Source organism: Doryrhamphus excisus, chromosome 21, assembly GCF_030265055.1.
Source record: "Doryrhamphus excisus isolate RoL2022-K1 chromosome 21, RoL_Dexc_1.0, whole genome shotgun sequence".
Taxonomy (NCBI): domain Eukaryota; kingdom Metazoa; phylum Chordata; class Actinopteri; order Syngnathiformes; family Syngnathidae; genus Doryrhamphus; species Doryrhamphus excisus.
In genome coordinates, this window is record NC_080486.1 from 11,524,263 (window position 1) to 11,551,902 (window position 27,640).

At 44.2% G+C, this 27,640-nt stretch overlaps 2 protein-coding genes across 4 annotated transcripts in view; one reads left to right on the forward strand and one right to left on the reverse strand.

Annotated features, from left to right (window-relative positions):
- drosha (drosha ribonuclease III) overlaps nucleotides 1–27,640 on the forward strand; it is a 180,891-nt gene that overhangs the window by 83,288 nt on the left and 69,963 nt on the right. For all 3 annotated transcript variants that reach the window (XM_058059587.1, XM_058059588.1, XM_058059589.1), the window contains exons 12-25: nucleotides 10,826–10,973; nucleotides 13,632–14,412; nucleotides 14,538–14,606; nucleotides 14,687–14,957; nucleotides 15,013–15,154; nucleotides 16,393–16,553; nucleotides 16,730–16,810; nucleotides 16,948–17,034; nucleotides 17,127–17,213; nucleotides 19,201–19,272; nucleotides 19,583–19,664; nucleotides 19,814–19,891; nucleotides 22,144–22,313; nucleotides 23,848–23,972. In XM_058059587.1, coding sequence (XP_057915570.1) covers nucleotides 13,634–14,412; nucleotides 14,538–14,606; nucleotides 14,687–14,957; nucleotides 15,013–15,154; nucleotides 16,393–16,553; nucleotides 16,730–16,810; nucleotides 16,948–17,034; nucleotides 17,127–17,213; nucleotides 19,201–19,272; nucleotides 19,583–19,664; nucleotides 19,814–19,891; nucleotides 22,144–22,313; nucleotides 23,848–23,972 — 2,204 coding nt within the window. In that variant the 5' untranslated portion in view covers nucleotides 10,826–10,973; nucleotides 13,632–13,633. The remainder of the gene's footprint in view (nucleotides 1–10,825; nucleotides 10,974–13,631; nucleotides 14,413–14,537; nucleotides 14,607–14,686; nucleotides 14,958–15,012; nucleotides 15,155–16,392; nucleotides 16,554–16,729; nucleotides 16,811–16,947; nucleotides 17,035–17,126; nucleotides 17,214–19,200; nucleotides 19,273–19,582; nucleotides 19,665–19,813; nucleotides 19,892–22,143; nucleotides 22,314–23,847; nucleotides 23,973–27,640) is intronic.
- mc4r (melanocortin 4 receptor) lies at nucleotides 463–1,989 on the reverse strand. Its single transcript, XM_058059598.1, has one exon. The coding sequence runs from the start codon at nucleotides 1,834–1,836 to the stop codon at nucleotides 838–840; it is 999 nt and encodes a 332-aa protein (XP_057915581.1). The 5' UTR covers nucleotides 1,837–1,989; the 3' UTR covers nucleotides 463–837.

Below are 27,640 nucleotides of genomic sequence, written 5' to 3' on the forward strand. Positions count from 1 at the left end.
GAGTAACACAGGAGTTACTTAGTACGTCTTCAGTGCCTTATTGTATCTTATTATCTCTACTATATTAAGTGACAGTGAGTGTAAATGTGACTATAGGGGTGCTATACGTGTCTAGAGGACTCTCATAATGTTAACAACCATATTTAGAAGGTGGTAAACAGATGTTCTATGCAGAAGTACTCAAATCAACCACGATAAATGGGGGATTACTGCTTCAGTTCTTCTAGTTCTTCTGCTTGTTGGTGTAAACACAACCCCCCCCCCCCCCCCCGGCTCTGTCCTCGTCCCCTGTATATTTTGTCTTCTTAGGCCAAATGCGACATATAGTCCTGTACGACTTTATATCTTGTATGTTCTTTCCCTCTTCCATTTATCCAATTGTGTTTTTAGTACCCCCCCCCCCCCCCAAAAAAAAAAAAATTAAAAAAATTGTGACTTTGTTTTAAATAGTCACAGCTGTGCTTTTATTCGTCTAATCCAATCATCGAGGTATTGGACCTGACACAGATTCATGAATAAATACCGCCACATTCGCAATAATATTTCAAGTCAGATGTGCCGTGAGAATAATTTTGCCGCCTGGGGTCACGGGAACGAGTATGAGGGCCCTCTCTGGGGGCCGGGGTCCAACATCGTCTTCCCGAAAGAGTCTAAAGCGCCACATTCCCTTCACTTTTAAGCTTCCTGCATGTGTCCCAATACTTTTGTGTCATCATGTTGCATTTAAGGCCGTGTCGTGCAAAAATGCAGCCATGTCGCCGTGTGACGTCACATGACTCCAGCGTCCGCGTCCTTCCTTCGCTTCTGATCGATAACGGCAAATTTGAGGCCGGCCGCTCACACGCACAGGAAGGCGTGGGAGCAGCAGAAGATCTCCTTGAAGGTCTTCCTCATCTCCTGGCTGCGGAAGGCGTAGATGATGGGGTCGATGACGGAGTTGCACATGATGAGGATGAGGTACATGTTGAAGTGCGACATGAAGCAGGTGCAGTAGGGGTTTCGGGGGCAGCTGATCATGAGGATGAGGTGCAGGAAGAAGGGCGCCCAGCACACCACGAAGACGCCCAGAAGAATGGTGAGCGTGATGGCGCCCTTCATGTTGGCTCGCTGCTGGACGGGGGCGTGGCCCGGCAGCGCGGCGATGCGCTTCATGTGAAGACGCGCCAGCAGGAACATGTGCACGTAGAGCGAGGCCATGAGCACCAGCATGGTGAAGAACATACTGATGAGGCAGATGAGCACGGTGGTGCTCTCCGAGTAGACGATGAAGAGCACGCCCGACACGGTGCAGCAGGTCCAGATGCTGCTGATGACCAGCGTGGCTCTCCTCAAGGTGACGATGTTGTGGTAGCGCAGCGCGTAGAAGATGGTGATGTAGCGGTCGATGGCGATGGCCAGCAGGCTGCAGATGGACGCCAGCAGGGAGCTGCAGATCATGGAGTCGAAGACGTTGTCCATGCTCTTGATGAGCGTCACGGGGATGCTCAGGCTGCCGTCATTGATGAGCGCGATCACGATGGTCTCCGAAGCGTTGGAGGCGCTCACCAACATGTCGGCCACCGCCAGGCTGCAGATGAAGAAGTACATGGGCGAGTGCAGGTTCCTGTTCTTGATGATGGCCACCACCACCAGGATGTTCTCCAGCAGGCTGATGATTCCCAGCGTTAGGAAGACCTCGGTGGAGATGAGCAGCTGCTCGTAGCATCCCGCCGAGGAATCCTGACGGCCCGCTCGCTCTTCCTTGGTGAGCAGGGCTCCGGAAGTTTGACTCCGGTTGTTGTAACCTGGGATTAGTCCTTCTGACTCGGTGGCGTTCATGATGCCTCCTTTTTCCATCTTCTCTCCTAAGAACTCCACACTGATTGCCCCATTGCTCCTTCAACAATCTCCGTCTGGGTTGAAGATTCCCTGATAGGAATGATGAGGAGGAGGAGAGAAAGCGAGTGAGAGGCAGCGTGATCTCGGCGAGTGAGTGCTGGGAGGACGAACCCCGAGAAGACAAGTGTGATCCTCCCACTCTCTTTCTCGACGTTGTTATACCCCCCCCACCCTTCCCAACTCCACACAAACCCACTCCGCGCTCCTATTGGCTGGCTGCTGAGCTCGGAGGCGGGGTCGGCCGCAAGTGGATGCCCATGAATGAAGTAGAACTTCATGATAGAAAACAATAACGGATACATCATCATCGTCAACATCACCATGGCTGCGAGGGAGGGGGGACGGGGGGGGGGGCGACAAAGAACGTCAGCTCGCCAGAAAGCATTCAAGGCTACGCGGGGGCCGAACCTTCCCTCTTGCTGTGTTTTCTTTTCAAACATTTTATGTGTGAGCGTGTCCCGAGTGAAAAGAGAATGACCCCCCCCCCCCCCCCCCTTATGGGGGCTCAATATCAGGATATTATTATATATAGTACTATATAAGATATATTTTATACTGCATTTCATCATATTATATTATTGTAGTCATAATAACAATAACAGCCCTCCCCCCTGGCCTAAATGACACCTTTTCCAAAATAACAATGCCTAAAAGTACTAAAACACACAAAGACGCATTCAAATATACTGTAATATTTAGTGAGACACACAAGCACCAGACTCGATCGCTGCATGAACAGACTTTTATCTCAGGTCTGAATCATCTCACAACAGGGAACGATATTCCCTCAGAAAAAAAAATCCTAAATAATGTTTTTTGTTATGGCGGTGGACAGGAAGTGATGTTGTGGGTTCGGGGTAACTACCGCAAAAGTAGTTCGGAGTAACACAGGAGTTACTTAGTATGTCTTTAATGCCTTATTTTATCTTATTATCTTTATTATATTACATGACAAGAGTGTAAATGTGACTATAGGGGTGCTATACGTGTCTAGAGGACTCTCATAATGTTAACAGCCATGTTTAGAAGGTGGTAAACAGATGCGTTCTATGCGGACGTATGTTACTGTAATATATGGTGAGACACACAAGCACCAGACTCGATCGCTGCATGAACAGACTTTTATCGCAGGTCGGAATCATCTCACAACAGGAACTATATTCCCTCAGAAAAAAAAATCCTAAATAATGTTTTTTGTTATGGCGGTGGACAGGAAGTGATGTTGTGGGTTCGGGGTAACCCCGGAGTAACACAGGAGTTACTTAGTATGTCTTCAATGCCTTATTTTATCTTATTATATTTATTATATTACATGACAGGAGTGTAAATGTGACTATAGGGGTGCTATACGTGTCTAGAGGACTCTCATAATGTTAGCAACCATATTTAGAAGGTGGTAAATAGATGTTCTATGCGGAAGTACACTAATCAACCATGATAAATGGTTTAGTAAGCGCTAGTAAGCTAGTTCTTCTGCATGTTGGTGTAAACACGACCTCCTCCCCCTGGCTCTGTCCTCTGCCCCTGTATGTTTTGTCCTTTTAGGCCCTGACACATCTTGAACTTGAACTTATAGTCCAGTACTTTTTTTCCCTCTTCCATTATTAAGTATGAAGTAGGGCCTTTAAATAATGCTTTTCAGCCAAATGCTAGCAAACAAAATCATAAATACTACATGAATGAGTGATTGACATGACTGCACTGACCTTCCTTCATTTCATGGAATGTCAGTGATCCAATTATAAATGTGGAGGAATCCCTCATGGAACATAGTCGTAGTTGAGAATAAACATCTCATCATTGTGTAGCAGCGCAGTCTCATGGATGAAGGGTGCGCTGGCACGTGGGGCGCCTTCTAATGCACCTTAATGAGATACGGTGCATGGCTGGAGGCGACCACAGCTTTAAAAAAAAAAAAAAAAAAAAAAAAAAAAAACAAAGATGTCCACTGAGCAAAGCGCTGATTTGCTTTCCGCGAGTGTGATGGTCCGACCGCGTGACATTTTGCGTCACCGCATCCTCTAATCATCAGACATTTGTCATTCTCTCATCTCATTGGCTCTGCACCCTTGTATCATGGCGGCCTCCGGGGTTGCGCAATTAGACTTGTGTTGATTCCATTGCTGCTGGAAGTAATTCTTTATTTCGCTCTCCAGTCAGGTCCTCCAATTAGCATGCTGAAATTAGGACGGGTTTCATCCCACCACACACACACTTTTTAGAAGTGTATTAAAAGGTACCAACACAAAGTCACCGTCGCCACGGTGACGCATCATCACCGCCATTCATCTTGTACTGCAAAGGCCGAGTCACTTTTTTGAAAGCCACCTTTATATTGTCTTCCTGCATCGCATTGTGTGTGAGAAAGATATGCTGAAGGTGCTGCGGTTGCCATGACAACACTCCACAGCTCCACTGAACCTGAAACCGTTAAATAAATAAACAAAGGCGTTTGCGTTAACCTTGAGAGGCTTCTCCAGACTTTGCGAAGTAACACACGAGCACAAAAAAAGTTTCGATACGTTCAAACATTAACATCGTTTATAAGCAAGTAGCGCGTTAATGCTAAAGTTTGCCGCATTGTTTTAAACCGCAGATCAAGCGCTATTTGACCCGTGTGAAATTGAAGCGCGCTCCCTCGCCAACACAAGCGACCCAACTGCTAAATGGACTCCTTAGTCAGCGAGACGCAACCCCTAAAAAAAAAAAAAACGCTACAAATTTAACATAATGCGGCGTTGAGTGGTGAGAAAATGGCCGTGAAGGAGGTGGGCCCTATCATTAGCGAGAGGTAAACACGGTTATGTCAGTGCATTATGGGAGAATGACATTGTTAAGTGGGCGACATGATCAAGTGTAAATGGCTCTGATTGCGTAACAACTCAACCTCTGGCGACTTAAACGCATGAAAAGATCAAAATGAATGAAACAAAGCGTGTTGATTATGTACCTTAGCAACCTTTTCTAAGCAGGGTGAGCTCAAACTCTTATTAGAGGTCCTGTATTACACGAGGCCCCGTGGGAGAATATTGCTATTGGGTAATGTAAACCGTATAAAATCAGTTCATTTTGTCTGTGCGTGTATCCAAGAAGCGCTATCGTACACTTTATCCACTTTTTACATAAATATTGTATCCCTTGTCCGAGGTATTGAATGCCATGTAATACATCGCTACCTTGGTTATTGAGGCAACCTGGCCTCGGATTCAAAAATCCTTGGGCACGATACCGAACTCCCACTATGATATCAGTATCTCAATGTGGCGAAATTGCTCAATTTACTATTTGTACACTCTGGTTTTTGTTGGTAAGGATTCGTCTTGGTTTTCATACACCGTCTTGGTTATGGCACGGAGACATCGAGTTCCCAAACAAAGCATCCGTGCATCGGTGCCTGTCAATAATAGACTGCGGTTCAACATCTTCTTCTTCATGCATTCATAATGAAGCTTCATCATCTTGTGGGGCGTTCAAGAGTGTGGCGTAATTTCCGAATCTGTGCATTTTATTGCTTCGGGGAAAAAGGTTTGAAGTGGCATGGCTTTGATTAAAGAAGGTGAGAAACACTCGTATCTGTTGCTACGGGGTTGACGTACAGTATGAAGGTTCCTGGTTAACACGAGTGGCAGAGGGAACGGCGGAAGGGACACTTAACAGGGTGTAAGGTTGATTCTACCTGTTGCTGAAGTGTCAGTGAGCAAGTATTCAGCGTGTACACGTATCCGCTCTGTAAGGTTACGTTTGTAGCATATAAGAATGAAATGAATATTACTGTTAGAAGATCGTTAAAAAGCAACATTTGCATAAGTGCGGACCTTTAAGACATTGGAAAGCGTTAAAAAAAAGCAGTACAACATATGTAAGTTTCAGGAAAATATCAGTTCCACACAAAAAAGTGAAAACGTTTTTTTTTTTGTGAACAGATACATTTGAAGTAGGAATGACCGATATTGACTCTTTTTTTATGAAAATCGATATCCAGATATCGTCCAACTCTCACTTTCTGATGCCGATATCGGCCGATATCGATACATGTATCGTGTCATATCTCCTGTGGTGGAATGAACGCATGTGTTGTATACATTAATTCATTTTCTACCGCTTATCCTCACCTCTACACAGAGGTGGCAGAGTGTGGAATTGAACTCGGGTCCCCTAGCTGTGAGGCATGTGCGCTAACCACTTGGTCACCGTGCAGCCTGTGTTGTATACACCATTTTTTTCAGTTTTCATGATGGGAAAAAAATGCGACACTGATATCAAACGTTTTTTTTTTTCATTTTTATAGCGATACCGAGCCGATAATTATCGTTGCGGACGTCCATAATTTCAAGCATGACTTTCGCGTTGCGTTTGTGACAGCTCAGATATTTAAACAAATATACCATAATGTAAAAACATAACCTTCTGCATGCTAACAGTGACTTCAATTTGTGTGCAATTGCCCCAAAAATGGAAAAGATGCACAAATGCGTTCAGGTTTTAAACATAAGGTATAAAAAATGAAATGTTTATACAATATCTTCAACTTGCGTACTGCATTTGTCATACTTGTTTAAAAAAAAAAAACCTTGTACCAGTGAAGGCGCGCATGGTAGAATGCTAATGCAGCACCACACTGCAAACATCAGTCATAGCTTCATAGCTTTGACTTTGCTCTCATAGCCTCTATTGTGTTTCTTTGGCAAAAAGAGAATAAAAACCCAATGAATAATTCCGCCACTGAGAGTCGGGATGCTGCAACTCTGTCGTCCACCTGACAGGAAGCCGCGCGGTATCCCACTGAGATGGACGTTACCGGCATCCTGATCCCTTTTATTTTGAATTGGTGCTGGAATGAATGCAGAAATGTACATATTTGATGTGGAAAATGTCGCTTCGATATGAATTTAGTAGACATCATGTGACTTTGATCAGAAGAAATAGCAGAATGTACATACAGTCCAAGCATATACAGTATGTGAGTACAGTATATTACCACTAAGTGCTCAGGGTCAGTGTTTACAGTACATGATGTTTAAGTGTACATGCTGTACTGTACCTTTTGGCGCTGCGTGTTTGCATTTATTTGCATTTATTTCCACTCGGCATCTGAATTAGCCTCGCAACACGAATCACGACATACGTATGTGCGAGAACTGCCAAAGCGCACTTAAAAGGGTATTGTTGTTATTACTTCACCTACGCACTTCCACCGCCATGGCGTGCGTTTGTTTCTTCTCCGCGTAACGCCATTTTATTGCATTTCACAAAATGCCACCATTATTTTTACGCTTTTAAATGTCGTGAAAGCGAAAATAGCACTTAGGATGTGGCTGTTAGTGGGAGTAAACGTGCAAAACAATAAGCATTTTTTTAATAAATAAATAATATACATAAAACTATCAAACTATTATGTAACTCATAGATAAGACCAAGAAAAAAGTCGGAAAAATAAAATTTTTATATGCAAAACAAGCAGGTGGTGCAAGACCACTTCTCCCTGAGACCCTCAGAGCTTTTCTTCCTGTCTCTCACACATACATCAGTGCCTTGCAGGACTGTTACACCAAGCATTCCTGCTCCGGTTTCCGACCACATTCCAAAAACATGCTAGGTTAATTAGCGACTCCAAATTGTCCATAGGTATGAATGTGAGTGTGAATGGTTGTTTGTCTATATGTGCCCTGTGATTGGCTGGCCACCAGTCCAGAGTGTACCCCGCCTCTCGCCTGAAGACAGCTGGGATATTATTATTATTATGATAATATTATTATTATTATTAGTATTATTATTAGTAGTATTATGATTATTAGTAGTAGTAAACAAAGCCCAGCAGTCATACACACCATGAGGTGTGTGTGTGTGTGTGTGTGTAAACTCTTTTCTGCAATGTTATTTATCTTATTTATTCAACACTCACACTGGCAGCGTTCTTTCTTTTGACATTTCCCAGAGACGTCTCCGTCAGGCGGGAATCAATCTGACATCCGAGCCACCAAATGAATCACAAATCCGCGTCGCCGGGCACTCCAGCTGTGCCGTAACACGTGTCGATAACCTAGGCAAAGGGAAGCTCTGGAACTGTGAATGAGGCTGTTAGTCCTGTTCTCTCGGTACCGGTTGTCACGGTTACGGTGAAAGCACCTGGAAAAACCGTCTCGTCTTGACCAGGATTGGGGGTTGTTGTAGGGATACTGGTCCATTTAGAAAAAGACAATTAGACTAACAAAACAAAAATGGTTGTTTGTCTATATGTGCCCTGTGATTGGCTGGCCACCAGTCCAGGGTGTACCCCGCCTCTCGCCCCAAGACAGCTGGGATAGGCTCCAGCATCCTCCACAACCCTCGTCATGAATGAATAATAATAATATTATTCCAACATTACTAATCGACACAATTAGAGTGGGTTTCAGCAGCTGTCCTGAGGTCCTCGGGAGCGCTCGGGAGTGTACCAATCACAGCAGAGTCACCTCGGCGGGAGGTGTACCTGGAGGAGAGCCATTCTACAGACTGTTTGGGCGTGAGGCAGGAAACACTGGAAGATCTAGAAAGCTTATTGTGTGTCGCTGCTCTATAGAAGTCCATAACTCAAAACAGAGGCCCTAAAATGAGTATAATAGGTCTGCTTTAAATCAATAACAAAAATGGTTGTTTGTCTATATGTGCCCTGTGATTGGCTGGCCACCAGTCCAGGGTGTACCCCGCCTCTCGCCCCAAGACAGCTGGGATAGGCTCCAGCATAATTAGAGTAATTAATCCGGCACAATTAGAGTGGGGTTCAGCAGCTGTCCTGAGGTCCTCGGGAACGCTCGGGAGTGTACCAATCACAGCAGAGTCACCTCTGAAGGAGGTGTACCTGGAGTGGGCCATTCCACAGACTGAGGCAGGAAACACTGGAAGATCTAGAAAGTTTATTGTGTGTCGCTGCTCTACAGGAGTCCATAAATCAATACAGAGGCCCTAAAATGAGTATAATAGGTCTGCTTTAAATCAATAACAATAAGTTGTTTAGTGTGCTATGAGGCACCCACATCTTAGCACAAGGTCCCGTTTGTCTGAAAGAGTACGTCAGCAGTTTATCCTGTAAATAAGATGTTCGGTTCCACGGTCCTAACGGTGGGCCTTAACAAGCATTTGGCGGCTTTTAAGTGGCGGTTCATGCCCACGAATCTCATGAGACTTTATAGGAGCTAACGCGGCGCAAACTCCCTAAATCACCTGGCAAATAAGTGCAAAGCAGCCAAAATGACTCATTGTGAATGCGGCACGGGGCTTTTATTAACCTTCCTCGCTCGGTGACGCGGCGCCCCGAACAATACGATGGCGAGCGGCGATAACACCGTCCACATGACAGCAAAATAAGCTTTTGTCATTCATGCGGATTCATGTTTTGAAGCGTTTCACATCGAGTCACTGGCATCACTCCTTCAGCGCGAGCTAGTGGCTTCCTGCCCTGGGGTGCTCCTCGGTCTGCTGGTTCTTCTTTGATGTTCTGTTCACTCAAAATGGTGTAGCATTTATACGTGCTGCACATCTTGTTCCAGCATGTTATTCCACACCAGTCCACTATCACTCTGTTTTTAGTGGACGCACCCCCATGTTTCACCCCCTCTTCTTTTTCTTTTGCCAGAATTCCACTTGCCACTTGAATGTCAGCGTGGGAACTAATTATTCTTGGTTTGTTGGGATCATCTTTGCGTCTTAATTAGCCAGACGGGCGTCTGAGGCAGGTTAAGAACAACACAGCCACAGCTAATTAAGTTTGACTCCCCGAGCTGACGTCAACCTCTTCCTCGTACATTGGCTCTGGCTGGTTTATTTAGCGAGAGGAGGGCATCCGCACACCCACAGCTTTTTATTTTATCTTCCTTCATTTATTCATGAACTTATTGTCCACGTGACAAATAAATGCAATATTCTCATCAAACAGGCTGGATGATAACAGGGTTTGGGCTTTGCACTTGGGCGTGTTGGTTCTATAGCAGAATGAATGGACTGAGTGAACCCTCCTCATTCAGTCAATCACGTCTTAAATCAACGTAAAAGTGATGTTAAATATCGTAGAACTGTAATTGTAAAACTGTTTTAGCTTACTGGAATTGATTAATTGGGTTTACATTGCAGTCCTCTCTCATTTAGCGCAGTTAACCGGTTCCAGAGTGAAGAAGGATTCTATATTAAATTGAATATTTTTGTAGTTAGAGCACAGAAAACTTGTTTATGACTTTCTAAATATGATTAGAGCTCTCCAGGCATGAAATAACATCCCTATAGTCAGACATCCAGCTCCCGAGCTAACAAGTTAGCCTCCAATTTATTTATTCTAAACTTAAGGGTCTCAAATAGAGTGGGTAAGAAGGACAAAGAAGCCAAATACTTCCAAAATGCTATTTCGCTAACTTGAAGAAAGCTATTTCAAGTAATATATCTTTTATAACTCCACAAATCACGACCTTGTGACGGATGGCTTGGAGTGCCTGAGTGATCCCAGGAGCTATGTTGGGGGATTTATGCCCCTGGTAACGTCTCCCAAGGCAAAGACTGGGAACACCTCTGTGGAACCTGGAGGGGGTGACGGGAGAACCGGAATGCTTGTTCTTCCCACCTGAGACTTCTTATCCGGATGTCTTGATTTCGGGTATTAAACAATACCCTTGTGCAATTTAAGCACAGGTAGGGCATATTAATTAAATATGATTCAAGAATATTAAACATGGTCTGGAAAGACATGACAAATTGCTTGTGCAGATTTTAATTTAAATGCACTATAAATATCAATATTATATTATTATATTTAAATAACAATATTGCTTATCCAAAGAAAAGCCAAGTCAACACTCATTTCCTAGAAAGCTCAACATTTGCATACCTGATGATGATGACTCTGGCAGATTTAACACTTTACTCAAAACCCTCAGACCATAGCTGCTTAACGTAAAACATCAATTTCTTTCTTCTGTCGTAGAAAAGATGGAAGACAAAAAAAAAAAAAAGACAGAAGAGGCGCCTTTGCCATCACGACCAGCTCATCCCTGGAGTGCTTGCAATCTTTCCGTCGTCCATCTGGAAGCTTCTGGAAGATGGAAATGACAATGCGGAGTAAAGCAGGCGAGGTAATTTCCACTTGAGGAATTCTATTAACTGTCGAGTTGTGTAAAATGGCTGTACTGGAAGAACTTGATGACTGGCGGTCCTCCGCAAGACACCGAGATTGCAGATTTGAGGTATTGAGGCACAGCTCTTAACCCTGGGGGTGTCTAAGGTGCAGCCCGGGGGCTGTACCATGACACTGCGTGGGTGCTTGACTGGATCGGGATCGAGATCGAGATCCTGCCCCTTGTGGAGGAGTTTAAAGGGGACCTATTGCGCTCATTTTTCGACCTTTAGTATTGAGTTGTGGACTCCTATAGAGCAGCTACACACAATAACCAGCATAGAAAACTTTTTAGATTTCCCAGAATATGCACCTTAATTAAATTTAATTAAATTAAATTAAATTAAATTTAATTAAATTAAATTAAATTAAATTAAATTAAATTAAATTAAATTAAATTAAATTAAATTAAATTAAATTTAATTAAATTTAATTAAATTTAATTAAATTTAATTAAATTTAATTAAATTTAATTTAATTTAATTTAATTTAATTTAATTTAATTTAATTTAATTTAATTTAATTTAATTTTGCATTGCATTGCATTGGATTGGATTGGATTGGATTGCATTGCATTGCATTGCATTATATTATATTATATTATATTATATTATATTATATTATATTATATTATATTATATTATATTATATTATATTATATTATATTACATTACATTACATTACATTACATTACATTACATTACATTACATTACATTACATTACATTATATTATATTATATTATATTATATTATATTATACACCTCTAAGTCACACAACAAGGATGCATCATGGAGACACTTTGGTTTCCATGGTAATCGTAATGTCAGACATGGAAAAATCTCCCGCTGTTATCCGGATATTCACTTCATTGTCAGCTGCCATTGTCGTAGACATTGGCTATATTTTTCAGGTGAAGGCTGTCAGTTTGACGCCGGGCTGCCACATTCATGCATCCACGCAATTTGTCAAGTAGGCCCACATCATGGAAAAACTCCATGACCCATGCTTTCTTTTTTTTTTTTTTTCTTCTTCTTCTTTTTGGTGAAATTCATTTCCTCCGCCAGCACTCAAGTGAAGAGCATCATCTGCAACCGGATGAAAAATAATTCCTATCTCGGCATGCGGCCGCAATAATCATGCGATGCCACGTGCAACACTTCCAGGAAGGAAGGTGTTCCTCTCTTGTGACCAAAAGAAATGCAGAACATTTAAATCAATCCATAAGGCGCAATGTGCAATGCACCGGAAAACTCATCCAACACAATAACCAGACGTTTCAGTAAAAAAAAAAATAAATCTCTGAATGATTAAAAAAAAACAAAAAAAACCCATCCAATGTTTAGCTTTGACACAGAGAACCTTCTGGGCTCCATGCTGCTAAGAGTTTACTACAGAGCGTAGGCGTAGCCTCATGGGGGCTGTGGGGGGGCAAACTGTGTTCTGCATCTTAACCTTCCCACGATGAATCATCTTGCAATAGCGTTCAGGATGATGTTGGAGGTGCACGTTGTGCCATGCCTCCATAGTTGATGTTGCGATAGCCACCCAAAGTAGACCATCAATACTTTAAAAATAAGGATAATCACTTTTGGCTCTGAATGATGCAGGAATGCCACAGAAACACTCCCTAGCTTCTTTAAGTATGCAGATAGCGAGTTTTGCCTGAAGAAATACATGTACTCTGCTATTTGTACAACGCTGAGTCGTTCACTGGGCTTTTATTGCGTTTCCATGACAACGTTAGGTCGCCTCTGTAAAGTCATAGTATTCCTTTGCTGCACTCTACTGGCTGCCGTGTGCAACTACATCAATACAATGTGATCGCGTTGCAAAAGGTAATATGTCATAAAAATCAGTTTGTAATACTGATAATATTTGATACTTTACAACGCTATTCTTATGACGATTTATCATACTTACACTTTTGTTTATTTCCACGTAAATAGAAAAATGTATACATTTATCAGACACGACCACAGGAAGTAAAAGCCTCCAACCGCCTTCTGATTGGCCAGCTACCGAAATGGTGACACGTAATTGGTCCGCTCAACTCAACGTGTTTTCCGGTAACCCCCTCCAACCGGAAACCACAGCTGCATTTCATTTTACTATTCATTCTGCAATCATTTCTTTGCGTTCTAACATCCAGCGTTTTAACACGCTATAACGCAGCATTTGCAATTTTGACTTAAACCCACGATGGCGAGTCCAGAGAATGTGTGACTGATCGCGGTGTTCCCATTTAAGGTAATGTTTTGGTAGCATGCGTGCAAGGTGTAGCGGCTAGCACGCTAGCGTGTAGCATGTGATGTAGCTTGCATGTTGTCAAAGTAGCCATGCGTTTATTATTTTTAGTTTTTAATAATGCGTTGCATTGAATTGTTCTCTCGGTGGCGGTAGTGTTTGAAACTGCAGGAGCGTCAAGGATGTCAAATGTTTATGTTGCAGTACTTTATCCTGGCAAGCTGTGAACGAACTATGGTGCCAGTGTTACAAATTAATTTATCATAATTAATTAATCTTTGCATTTAACAACCATGTGCACAATTTGTCATTCATGTGAGATTTTGTTTTATGTGTTCTGAACTTTGCATCCATCCCTTGTCTTCTCTCAGTCATGTCTTTCCATCAAGATCGTGATACTCCTCGAGGAGGAGGGATGCCCCCGGGCCAGAACTACCGACCTGCCAACCTGAGGCCCCCCCATCCTCCAGTACCCCCGTATTCCTACGACCCGCAAGCTCCTCCTACGCCAGGCTACCATGGCAACAGCAGCTACATGCCTCCTCACCCAGACTTCATGCAGTATCCTCCCCCTGCGCCTCCCCAAACACCCGGCTCTCTTCATCCCTGCTCCGTTCGTCCGCCCTTCCCCAAGCTGCCCGTCAGAGGCTTCCCCGAACCCCCACCCAACTTTCCGCCTCCCCCTTTGCCCGGAGTTGCTGGCGCTCCCCCGGCCGGCTCGCAAATGACGCAGAACGCCTACCACCCTTACATGACGCCCTCTGTTCCACCACCGCCATTACCTCCTCCGCCCATGCCTCCTCCCCCCATGACTTACCCCCCTCCGTACACTATGGGATACCCCCACCCTCCTCACCCTCCTTTCCCTCCACCTGGCTTCAGCCCCGGCTACACGCAGAGCCCCCCGTCATTCAAAGCAGACCAAGGCTTCCACCACAGGGGGCCGTACAAGTACGAGAAACCCAGCGACGGCAGGCGGTCCCCCGAAAGAGGATATCGCCATGACGGCCACCGGCAGAGGGGCTACGGCCCACATGGCGACAGGCAGGAGAGGAAGGAGCGCGGCAGGAGTCCAGACAGACACGGGAGGTACAGGTCGGATTACGATAGAGGAAGATCACCTGGAAGACACTGGAGCCGGGATCGTAGCAGGTAGACCTCCACCAAGGCTTTTCCTGTCATTAATAGTCAATGATAATAAGTTTGCCGATTTAGTTTTAATGTTTTTATTATGTTATCATTATTGTTGCGTAACTTTTGTGTATGCGTACACATAGAGAGCGTTATCGACATCGTGAGTGTCGAAGGTCCCAGTCGCCTGAAAGATACAGAAAAAGGCCTCGCAGGTACCCGCGTAAAATCATCTCTCTTGGGCTCGACTTTGCTTATTACTTCTATATTTATCTTTAATATTTGTCATCTACAGCCGCTCCACAAGCAGGGACAGGAAGCGAGGCCGCTGGGAGGATGACAGGGATCGCAGGTCCGAGTCCTCATCGGGTTTAAGCAGAGACCGCGGCGTCCCCTCGTCCCGGAGCAGAGATTCTGAGGAATGTTCCGAGCGAGGAGAGCGGGAAGCGGAGCGGGAGAAGGAGAAAGTAGATGAGGAGAAAGACGAGGAAGACCTGCTGAAGCCCGCTTGGATCCGCTGCACCCACGCCGAGAACTACTACTCCAATGACCCCATGGACCAAGTGGTACGAGCTATTATCTGTAAATATTTTTCCATATCATACATTCCGTATTTTTCAGGGAGATTCCACCGTGGTCGGCACAAGTAAACTTCGAGACCTCTACGAGCGTTTCGAGGAGGAGCTGGGAAGAAGGCAGGAGCGAGCCAAGGATGCTCGACCAAAGTGGGAACCGCCAAAGACCAAACTGGATGAGGATCCAGGTACCGCTAGTAAAGTGTCTTGTTATGCTTTATTGACTTTTTAGTGCTGTTCTAAAAGTAATATGTGTCCCTAGAGTCTGTTTATGAGCATCAAATTATTAATTATTGTTAATTATTAATATTATAAATATTAATTATTAGCATTTTGAAGGTTTCGCAAAAGTAAAACCTCCTTCCTCATGGATTTGGCTGCTAGCTGGACCGTATGTCACATACGATTTGCGATGCACGGCTCATTATACTATCTCAATAGAGTGAAACAACACCCAAAAAATGTATTTCATATTCAGAATTCATGATTTCATTCAGTTTATATTTTGCAGAATTCAGCTGGGATAGGCTCCAGCTTATGTAAACAAGCGGTATCGAACATGGGCAGATATTTAGTACCACATTTGAACCAGCAACGGTGCAAAAACAACGAGACTGTTATGGTGCATCATAACCATAAAACAGGACCAAGTGTCACCACGTTCAGAAAACAAAACATCTCATATCTCTCCAGTAGATCAAATCTATTAAGTAGAAGCGTTACTCAAATAAATATTTATTATAGCAAGTAAGCAGGACAGTGTTGACAAATGACAAACTGGGTTTTAATAATAGTAATGGTTTAATTTCATTTGAACATGCATCAGATTACAATTGAATGCATCACATAATCAGTTCCCAGTTCCACATGTCCAAAAGGAGTAGGAAGAAGCACAGCTTATTAAATACTACTACCCCTCCATGTGGTACTTTTACAATCAGTAACTGTTACATTTGTTCACTTCCTGCTTTCCTAATATAGTTTAAGTTTTTTTTATTATTATTTATTTTAGTTTTATTTAATTTTTGTTGTCATGTACCAAAGTACAAGGTGATATGACCATACAATGACATAATGGGTACCATAGTAAGTGTCAATATAGTGATATATATATATATATATATATATATATATATATATATATATATATATATATATATATATATATATATGCTGGTACTTCATCCTTGTATTTAGCAAACATCAACTGCTTGTATTGTTTCTTGAATTGGCTCATTGTTGTGTATCGTTTGAGGTACATGGCAAGAGCGTATGATTAATCCATATTAGGGTTAATGCAATAGCTTCAGAAATTGGATATTTTGTCACTCCCCGAGTAAAAAAAAAAAAAAAAGATTAAAAAAAAGAGTTTGGACTTTAAGTATAAAGCAACAAACAACTACAAGCTGTTGGTCTTTTTGGTCAGGTGACAGCAGCAGCGAATCCGACTGCGAGTCCGACGGCGAGGGAAGTTCTTGCTCCAGCGGCTCGGACTCCGATGTCTTTGACGTCATCGCAGAAATCAAGAGAAAGAAAGCTCATCCGGACAGACTTCACGAAGAGCTGTGGTACAACGATCCGGGACAGGTCGGGCTCTTTTCTTCCTCCCGACTTTCTTAACCTTGTTGTAACACGGACGTGACAAAGATGATCAGATTTAGACGTGATGGATGGTTTTATTTCAAAGTGGCTTTAAAAGCAATGTTCTGCTCTACATGGCCGCCACGAGTGTCTGATCTACATATCATTTTCTTGGCGTCCAGATGAATGATGGTCCCCTGTGCAAGTGCAGCGCCAAGGCCAGACGCACCGGGATACGCCACAGCATCTACCCCGGGGAGGAGGTGCGACACGCTGCCTATAAATCACTCCATCTTAACCTTCAAGTTCACCAGGCCAAGGACGCAGATCTTTTGTGCTGGAGCCAACTTTACTATTATTATTACCTGGAACTATTTTCACACACTTGCTTTCCTTCCAGCCTGCCAAACAGTGTCGGGGGATGAACAATAACGCCGGCAAGTTGTTCCACTACAGGATCACCGTGTCTCCGCCCACCAACTTCCTGGTACCAAACATTGCTTCTTCCAAAAAAAAAAAACATGAAAAGTCCCAGACTATAATTTGAATTGCGTTTTTTTTTTTTTCTTCCCCCCCCAGACGGACCGGCCCACCGTTATCGAGTACGACGACCACGAGTATCTCTTTGAGGGCTTCTCTCTCTTCTCCCACATGCCGCTCACCAACGTAAGCGCTCATCTATAATCTACTTGTACCCTTTAATGTTCTGAAAATGCCAGACTGGCCGGAAAAATTCTATTTAAAGTTGCACGGGAATCGAATATTTCATGTCGGACAGAAGTCACCTTGCTCCACATCTTAAAGGAAAGCACTTAAAAAAAAAAAAAAAAAAAAAAAAAAAAGCTCTGTCATCCATAATCCTTTTGTGAAACAAGAATACACATCTTTGTTTTTTTCTTTAATATACGAGCTAGCACGGTGCAGCTAGTGCAGCTAATAATACAATGCTTCCTGTCACGTGCATTGTTAGCTGCCTTGTGTTAAAATGTGACGGTGTTAGCACATTAGCATCACATAGCTATGCTAGTGTTGCTAACGTTTGTCCCATTCCTTAATGCTACGTTGTTGTACATGATATATGATATAAAAAGTGAATAAAGTGCAAAATATTTCCGCTCATTAGCATTAACGCTCACGCCAAATGACGCTTTCCTTACACTTTTAATGGCTAGATTTTGGCTAGCACACTATTAGCTAAAACACTATTGTGGCACTTCTGACGCTTGCTTCTATTTGATGCGTATCTTGTATTAACTTGTATTCTCTCATTTTACTACACAGAAAAGGGAAATAAGTATGTTTTCATGTATCACATATGGCAAATGTCCACAAAATGTGCATTTTTTTGGTAGTTAAATCATGTCTAATAGATTTAACTACACTTCTAACAGAGCGTACTACCCTGGTGCGTCCAGTAGGGGCGCTGTTGATTCATTCCATTATAAATAGCACCAACATCTTTTTAAAAGTGGAAGTGTACTTTTCATGATGCTAATGATATATTATCTTGATGGCTACACGGACAGATATCAGAGACATCGATGCGTCGTCCTCATAGTCACGCACTGTTGCGTTTGTTGCTGTGTTACAGTTAATTACCTGTCAATCAAAAATGTCCCCCCCCCCCAATACATTTGCTTGTGTAAAAGTTTTCGGTGAAGGCGTCACATCTTGACAATGACTTCAGCTGTGTTTTCGGCTCCGGTGCATCAAGCGGGTGTAGGCGGAGCACGGCATTGGGTATGTTTTTACCGCCAATTTGGAAAAAAAAAATCAATCAGTAATAAATAAATAAATATAATAAAAACTTAAGAAACAACATATAGTTGGTGGGTAGACAAATTATTTTTTTCAGATTAAAATGAACAAAGCATTATTAGAGCCCTGTAGACATGACAAAACACGACTATAGTCACATTTATACTCTTTTTATTTACCACATATTGCGCAACTGCAGGGTCTTGAGACACATGCTAACTCGCAAACTAGACAGCTAGCGACCTAAACGGTAGCCTCCAAGTTACTTCCTTTCAACTTAAAAACCCCAAAACTTACCACTTCCACACGGATAGAGAGGATAACTATTAACAGTTATTTAACCTTTAACATGAACATTAATCAAACGTAATATTTTACAAACTTGCGCGGGCCGCACTAACATTAAACTTTAATGTCAAGGCGGGGGCCTCAAACTAGTGTCCTGCGGGCCACATTTGGCCCGCGGGCCGCGTGTTTGAGACCCCTGATTTAAAGCATTATGTCTTAAAAGCCAGGGTGGGATTAGAAGGCCACGATATCCGCCCACCGCTAGTTAGCGGCTTGAATGTCTCGCAGGTTAATCTCTTAAAGTGGTCCCGCTCGGACACGAAAGGAGGGTGTAACAGGGGAGATTAAAGACAGGGAAGGGGGGAGGGGGGGCAGGCAGGCTTATCTGTTTAGTGATATGCCAGTTGCTTAAATGTCGAGGCGGCTTCCCGTACGGGGTCGTACGCGAGGCTCCCGCCCTCCCCGCCAGCGGTCGCAGGCGCCGCTTTGCCCGAGACGAGCTTTTAATGACTTCCCTCGCAAAGCCGTCACCTCGGCCTAACGCGGCGCTAATGAGTCAGCGCGTCCTTTCTTCACGGCCTCCCCTCTCCTCCTTTCATCATCCCAGATTCCATTGTGCCGGGTGATCCGCTTCAACATAGATTACACCATCCACTTCATAGAGGAGATGACGCCCGAGGTCAGTGAAAGCTGTTTTATCTCGCCCCCCCCCCCTCCAACTTCTTTTTGTTTTTATCTCAAGTGTCTGAGCCGCCGAGCCACGCGTCCCCCCCCCCCACACCCTCTCCCCTCCTCACACCTCAGCGCCTCCTGAGCCGAGGTGCTAATCCTTTTAGAGGAGGGAAGAGGGATGATGCCGTCGATAAGGTGGCTTATGCGATAAAGTTGGAAAGTCGGATTCACTTACATAAAAGGCTGTCTTCATTGTCTGCCACCAAGCGAGTGCTCGCTCACGCTCCTACGCTCCTCCTCCCTCCCCCCCCGTCTAGAACTACTGCGTCCAAGGCCTGGAGCTGTTTGCCTCCTACCTCTTCCAGGACATTCTGGAGCTGTACGACTGGAACCTGACAGGTACCTTGCATTCAAGGCCTCGAGTTTCACAAAGATGCTCCGCATAGAATGATAGAATGGCCACAAGTTGTGGAATCACTGAACACGGTATTTTCCGAAATGCCAATCCCAGCTGGAACATCTGTTCTATCCTCTCGCCGTCATTCCAGGCCCGGATCTGGACAATGAAAGCAGCGGGTCATGCCAGCGTTTCCACTTCATGCCTCGCTTTGTTCGCTTCCTGCCAGGTGAGTTTGCGTTGCCCCATGTCTCCCTCTAGTGGTCAGTCCCTGCTTTTTTTCTCTTTTTTTTCCCCCCCACAAAAAAAATTACAAGAAAATTTAAATAATTTGGAAATAAAATAACAAACAGCAGCAATGGACTGGCGTTGCTCCATGTCTCCCTCTAGTGGTCACCCCTGCTTTTTTTTCTTTTTTTTTCCACACAAAAAAAAATTACAAGAAAATTTAAATAGTTCGGAAATAAAATAACAAACAGCAGTAATGGAAAAAGCTTTCTTCATTTTATGACAATAAAGAAAAATTCACAATTTTATGTGAATAAAATATTTAGTCATCTTTAAAAGATGTTATTTTCTAACTGTCCAAATATTATAAAAACAAATAAATATGTAAGAGTTATAATATGCCCTGTGATTGGCTGCCGACCAGTCCAGGATGTACTCTGCCTTTCGGCCAATGACAGCTGGGATAGGCTCCAGCATACCCGCCACCCTAGTGAGGATAAACGGCAGAGAAAATTGAATTAGAATCTTATGGCAATAATTATATTATGAAATACAGTCATCGTATTAGGTTTATAAAGATTATTTAAGAAAGTGGAACTATTTGGAAAATTTAGGCCCCGGAATTCCACACCGGGATCTTCCTGGGATTTTTTTTTCGTCGGGTTGAAACCCATTTTGCGTCCACACTGTGCCAGATTATGGGAATTGTTATTAGACGTCCCATTTTGCTGTACTCTCTATTCTTTGCAACACTAGATGGCGCTGCTGCACTGCCATAGATTCCCCAGCATGGCCGCCTACCAGCCTCCCATCAATAAACAATTTCACCCCTTCCACCCCCTCCCCCCATTTAGTTGCTGGCGCTCACACTCGTAGATGCGTGTTGTTTTTTATTATTATTATTTTTTTAACAAAAACACAAATACGGTCCAGTGCAGTGTGCAATGGGGGGCGGCGGTTGAGTGTGCCGCCATGCATCCATTTCCAGTAGTGCGAGCTTGGTGTGCAAACACAGTAAATGGGGGTCAATCAATGTTGCATGAGTGTTTATTAAAGCCACTCTGCTTGACCCCATAGCTCGCTTTTTTTTGCTTGTACTGAATATCAGTCTTTAAGAAGGCGTCCATGCTTCTGTAGAGTAGGTCACTCCGGAACGCAGCGGCAAAGTGCAGTAACGTTTTCACGTGGCGGCGACGGCGGCAAGTGCTACAATAATGACGAGCATCCTCGTTTTGTGAGCAATGAAAGGAAATGTGATTTCGGCTAAAAAAACAAACAATGTAACTCAGATTGCGATTAACTGTGAATGTGATGAGCTTCCATAACCTTCCGTTCCTTTCAAATATACTTTTTGACTCGTACAAAATTGAAATGAGGTATTCTAGCCAAAGATTTTTTCTAACAAAAGTATAAATGTGATGGCAACCGTAGAACAGAGTCTTATTGTAGCGAAAAATAGTATTTTTATGCCCATGCTTAGAAACTCAAGGCTATTTGAATCAGGTGATGAGCATGTGGAGGATGTGTTTTGGAGACAAGAGGCTTGTAGCCTTGAGCAGTTAATCATAACAAGTCAGTGTGACATTCAGATGGTACATTCACACACTGTGTTACGTATGCTAGTCAAACCAACAACCAAAACAAAGCATGTTTTTCTGACAGTAGTACTCTCATCTCTGTCAGTAATGCCTAAAACACTCCTCTTCTCTCTTTAATTACCATCATTCGCCGCCGACAAAGGACGCTAACAAGCTAAACAGTCAATGGGAGTTGAATTGATGTCACAACCGTGAAGGAGGGGTTTCCAAAGCGGTCTTCATCCCCTGGCTCGTTATTTACTCGTCTGTGGTACGTTATAAAATGTACCCCCCCGACCCCCCCATCCCCGACCCAACACAACACTCCCACAGGAACACACTTACAGCAACACATCAGCGTGAATGTCTATTATATTGGGTAATATGAGTGTAAAGATGACTATAGGGGTGCTATTTCATGCCTACAGGGCTCTAATAATGTTAAACTATATTTAGATGCTGTAAATACAAAAAATATTTTAACAAAAATAATAATAATAAATATTAAAGTGACCTGCTACATCATTTGATTTTAGGGATGGGAATACTGAAGCCAGGAATATGACGTTTGCGTTACACCCCCTGATACTGGTGCATCCATTCTCACCAGTACTATTGTGTGTTATGTGACTGGGAAAGACTTTTATTAAGCTCAAGTGTGTTTTTTTTTGTGCAGACGGGGGCAAAGAGGTGCTGTCCATGCACCAGGTGCTGCTGTACCTCCTACGCAGCAGCAAGCCCCTGGTCCCGGAGGAGGAGATTGCCGACATGCTGCAGTGGGAGGAGCTGGAGTGGCAGAAATATGCAGAGGAGTGCAAGGGCATGATCGTGACCAACCCGGGCTCGGTGAGTGAGGCCTTAGCCCTCTTTTGTTTTTTTTGTCTGTGAGGACAGGAGGTCCAAGGGCGTCCGCCAATCGCCCCCCCCCCCCACCCCAAACCCACAACACCGCTTGTCCCGTTAGCCTGTGACACCGCCCGAGCTCACCTATTATCCCCAAGGGCGTTTGCTGCTGTCACCGTCACCATGCACTGCCCCGCCTGCTTTAATGTCACCGCGACGTGGGCTCACCTCCGTGTCGGGCCAGGCTTTGGGTGGCGGGGTGAGGGGGTGGGGGGGTGGATGTACAGTAATTGTGTCCGGGTGAAGGTGACGCGCTGTCATCACTAGCTTAAAAGCACTGCATACGAACAACCTTTTGGAGAGGTCTTTTTACTCAGCCCCCCCCCCCCCCTTCCCTTTCCACAACCGCCGCCATGGCAGCTCTGAATAGTCGCTGTCAGGGTTGTCAGATAGGTGGGGGGTTTTATTAGCGCCCCCCCCCTTCTCCCTCCTTGCACTCTACTCAAGATAAAAATCAGCCGAGTACACTCCTTATCCCGGGCGCCATGAAGACATCACGACTGTGAACGTGTCAACAGTTATTATTAATATGATATTTAAACCTACTATGTGCAAGCTTGCTTCTTCCGCTGTCCCATTTTTTGCAGGATTTATGCCAAAAATTACTACGGATGCTACTGTATTTTTATATGTGAACTAAAGTATTTAGACATTTACAGTACAGGGAGTGTGAAAGGGCTTGTCCCAATATTTTTGTCCATATAGTGTGTTGTATCCTATGAGCTGTCTTGTAAGAATTGTTAGTAAATGTATAATTTCTTATAAGTTATTACATGAAAGATTTGTGGCTAATTGAATAACAATAATAGCAGTGTTATTTAATGCAGTGGTGTCCAAAGTGCGGCACATTTGCGTCCCATGGATGTTTTAATGCATCCCTCCATGTGTAAATACCAACAGCATATTATTGACTATTCCGTCCGTGCACACTCATTAAGCACAAATTGTCCATGCTACGGTTGCTCAAGGTCACATGGGGGCTGCCAATCAAAGGGTAGTGATTATTAGTAGCATTAGCAGCAAAGACGTGCCGGGTCACCAATGTCGCTGTGCCGCATTCAAGGAGCGGTGCGCTTCCAGGAATTAGCAGCTTATTTGTGTCAGCCCCGTACCTCCCCAGCTGACGACTTTCAAGGCTACAATCAAAGATGGCCGCTCACGTTCCGCGTCCTCACTCTGTATTCGGGGGGGGGGGGGGCGGTGGCGTTAGAACACGGATAATGTCAAGGTGAGCGGCGGCCTCCAGCCATCTGCCACCCGAACTCAGCGCACCGTATGTTCCGCTTCCCCCCTCGTTTGATCCCACCAAAGGTCCGGCCCGGCTATCCGCGCTTCGGGAGTCGCCCGGGGACGCCCCTCACGTAGAAGCATGCAAGCCACCCGCCCGGATGGTTAGCTTCCCTTGCAACAGATGATTGTCGCCGAGCTTGTTTACATTCTTGACACGCTCACCTAGCCCCGTGTTCCTGCTCCCTAGAAACCCAGTTCGGTGCGCATCGACCAGCTGGACCGGGAACAGTTCAACCCAGACGTCATCACCTTCCCTGTCATCGTTCATTTTGGGATACGGCCCGCTCAGCTCAGCTACGCTGGAGACCCTCAGTAAGATGGGATTTTTCTTCTTATGCCAAAATAATGTTGCATTCAAGGTCGGTCTGGAATGTTGTTGTCTGCATTCGGGAATACGCTTCCTGTTAAATAGGGTTATACCCTATTTGACTTATTTACACAAATAATAGACACATACATCAAAAGGCATACAGTATTGTACTTAAAGGTACACATCATGTTTTGTCAAAGCATCTTCTGCTGGAAAATCACTCAGAATTAACTTGTGAATTAGCGCCCTCTGCTGGATTTATAGCTGTATTACCAGTCTTTTATTTCTGCAGATATTGCCATCAAACCACTTTTTAAAGATTTATTCATTCATTTTGTAGCGCTTATCCTCACGAGGATGGCGGGGGGATGCTGGAGCCTATCCCAGCTGTGTTACCATACACAAATGGGCAATTTTTAAAGCCCAGAAAAAAAACAAAACACTCCATCATCATCAAAATATATTCATAAATATTGCATGTTCGTGGTGGGGCGGCACGGTGGTCGAGTGGTTAGTGCACAGGAGACCAGGGTTCAATTCCACCCTCGGCCATCTCTGTGTGGAGTTTGCATGTTCTCCCCGTGCATGCGTGGTTTTTTCTCCGGGTACTCCGGTTTCCTCCCACATTCCAAAAACATGCTAGGTTAATTAGCGACTCCAAATTGTCCATAGGAATGAATGAGTGTGAATGGTTGTTTGTCTATATGTGCCCTGTGATTGGCTGGCGACCAGTCCATGGTGTACCCCGCCTCCTACTGATAGGCTCCAGCATTATTAGCAAAAAAAAAAATGCATATTTAAACAAATGTAGCTTCTTCTCGGTCTGTATTATGTCTTATCTTATTGATACTTATGAGGTCTACTGTCGGGATGATGTCATGACACGCTCAGTTCACGAGTCAACGTCTTCTTATTGACTTGAGGAATGTGGTAGGAATTCCAATGTATTTCATAGAGCCCAACATAAATGTCACCCAGCCTGGTTTCAGCTCCCAACCCTTGTTCCTGCTCCTCCTCCTTGACCGGTGGTCTCCCTGAACGTGCTGTACCGTGAGGAGGTTGAGGGCGGCGTTTGCGAAACAGACTCGATAGATTGGAAAAGGGAATAGACGTGCATGCGTGACATTTTCGCATGCGTCGTCACGGGTGCCCGGGATTTTCCGTCAGCTGTGGGGAACCAGCGCCGCCCAGTTTATTTCCCGTACAAGGTAATGGTGTGTGCACAGCACCGGGCCGCAAGAGGGTACAGTGTACTGTGCTCCTGCATAATTAACAAAAACGACGTATCAGATCATCAGAGCCGGCGTCCCCGGAGGAGTCGGGATGCAACGTGCGAAAAAGGAGTTGGATTCTTCTTGAAGATGCAAACAGGACGAGGACTATTAACAGGACTAAAACCTGCTCTTCAATCTTCCCTCATGTCCTCATCCCTTGCCGTTACGTGTCGGACGCCTTCCCCGCCCGGAATCTTTCATCTCCTGCCTCCATGTCAAACCCCTCGAAGTGACGCCGGCGACAAATTTATGGATGAACTGGGACGTCATTAGTGGATGCACGAAGGCCATCGGAAAAGATTGGTGTTAAGACTTTTTTCCGACGCTGCTAATGATACGTGTCAAGAGGGCACGCGATGCTGTCGAAATGCGGCGACACGTGTTAACTCGCCGCACTCGCTCCACGCCAATCGTACGGCGCTCGGGTTCCATTTCACACCTCGCGTCTAGTGTGAGAGTTCTGAGCGTCCCCACTCGTTAAGTTCTTTATGATAACCGACACGTTTCATCGTAGAAGTACACAAAAACCCACGGCAGGTCCACTCAACCAAGACAAGATAATAATCAGAACATGATTTATGTCTTGTATCGTCACCTTATACACCATACCCTGCCATGCTTAGTACCCAAGGGTATCTGAAACTTAAAAAAAAAAAAAAAAAAACAGCAAAAATGTACGTCATAGATTTTTCCTATGCATTAATATTTATGGCCCACACTGTAAAATAACCCTGTGTTTTTTCTGTAATGTGGAAATTAAAATAGCAGCACATTATCGGCATAAAAAAAAAAAATTCCAAGATCCAGAATATCAATATACATGCTGAATATACCCCAGGCTATGAAAAACACCAGTATATGGAAGTCAACAGAAATAAATAATAATAATAATAATAGTACATTTTATTTGTATAGCGCTTTTCAAAATACTCAGACACAAAATACTCACACTACAGAAGAATGGAGTTGAATAAAAGCAAGTAAACAGAGTAAAAGATACATTAATTGGTTAATACACAGCTAAAACCAGGGGTGGGCAAACTACGGCCCGAGGGCCACATCCGACCCGCCAAGTGTTTAAATATGGCCCGCACGTTCTTTCCAAACTTAACATACAACCTGACATCATGGCTTTAGCCAACCTTTTAATGGTTTAGGTAGTTTTTTTTTTTAATCAATTTGTTTATTTGATGTGATCTGCTGTTTACAAAGTGCTCCTGAAAAAAGGACACAAGCACATATACATAGCAGGTTGCATGACACTTACAGATACAATCATTCCAGGTGGACTGTTAGAATTATATGCGTAAAATATATAGTCTGGACCCCTGTCAATTTTGTTAAATCAATGCGGCCCGCGAGTCAAAAAGTTTGCCCACCCCTGGCTAAAACAATAGTAAAAACAGTGAAATATGCGTGTATTCGTGCTAAGAAAAACACTAAATATGAAGACATCGGTACTAGCTACGCAACCGGCTACTGTACATACAAATCAACATGTGGCGCACGAGTGAGAACTTCTCCTCCTCTTCTCACACTTTCGAGTGAAACGTAGAGACGCCGCTGCGACCCGATGGGAAAGTTTTCCCTCTGAGGTGATCTAGTTGGCAAACAGAAGAGGTTGTGATGCTAACTTTTCTCCAGATAACGAAGCAGCTCATTAAACGAGTGGAAAGGCAGCTAAGAGTGCTAATGTATGCAGATGGTGCCCCCCCTGGAAGGACACAGTCGGACAGGAGGTTTTGAAACGAGCGTCTTACGGTCAGGGTTGTCTTATATTCGGGTCAATACGGTATAAAAAGTGATTTTTTTCCACAAATAACGAGGGGGGCCGAATTCAGAACATGAACACTCGTCCTTCTCCAGCAGACATCTGCAGCTGTGTGCTGGAATGTTAGCATTTTTAATTCGTTATAGCAAGGATAAGGATGTCAGGTGCATTCACTGACATTGGGACGTTCACCTTTCTTTTTTTTTTTTTGTCCCCAGGCACTGAAAACGGCTCCAGGTTTGCAACCCACCGGTTGAGAACCACTCAGACATGCTACTAATAACACGGGTGTTAGTGGAGGTGTGCAGCGAGCATATGCTAATGAAGGTCGGGGTGGGGGGGGGGGCGCCGAGAGCTCGCCACATATCTTTCGGAAAGGTCATCGGCGCAGACTGGAGACACGCCGGCCTCCCAGGCCGGGTATTCCTCATCTCCGTCTCCTTTCCGCTCAGGATGCTTCGGCGCGAAGGTGGCGGCGGCGGCGGCGGCGCGCTGATAATCGCCGCCGTAAAGCCGTCTTATTCCCTCGCCTCGGTCTCTAATGAAGTCCCCGGTATTAAAGCTCTATAATTCTTCTATTCCACGGCGACTCCTCCTCCTCCTTTCCTACTCCCTCTCTTTTTCT

Excerpts from the sequence above, each read along its gene's own strand:
- mc4r (XM_058059598.1), bottom strand. The coding sequence starts at position 1,836 with ATGGAAAAAGGAGGCATCATGAACGCCACCGAGTCAGAAGGACTAATC.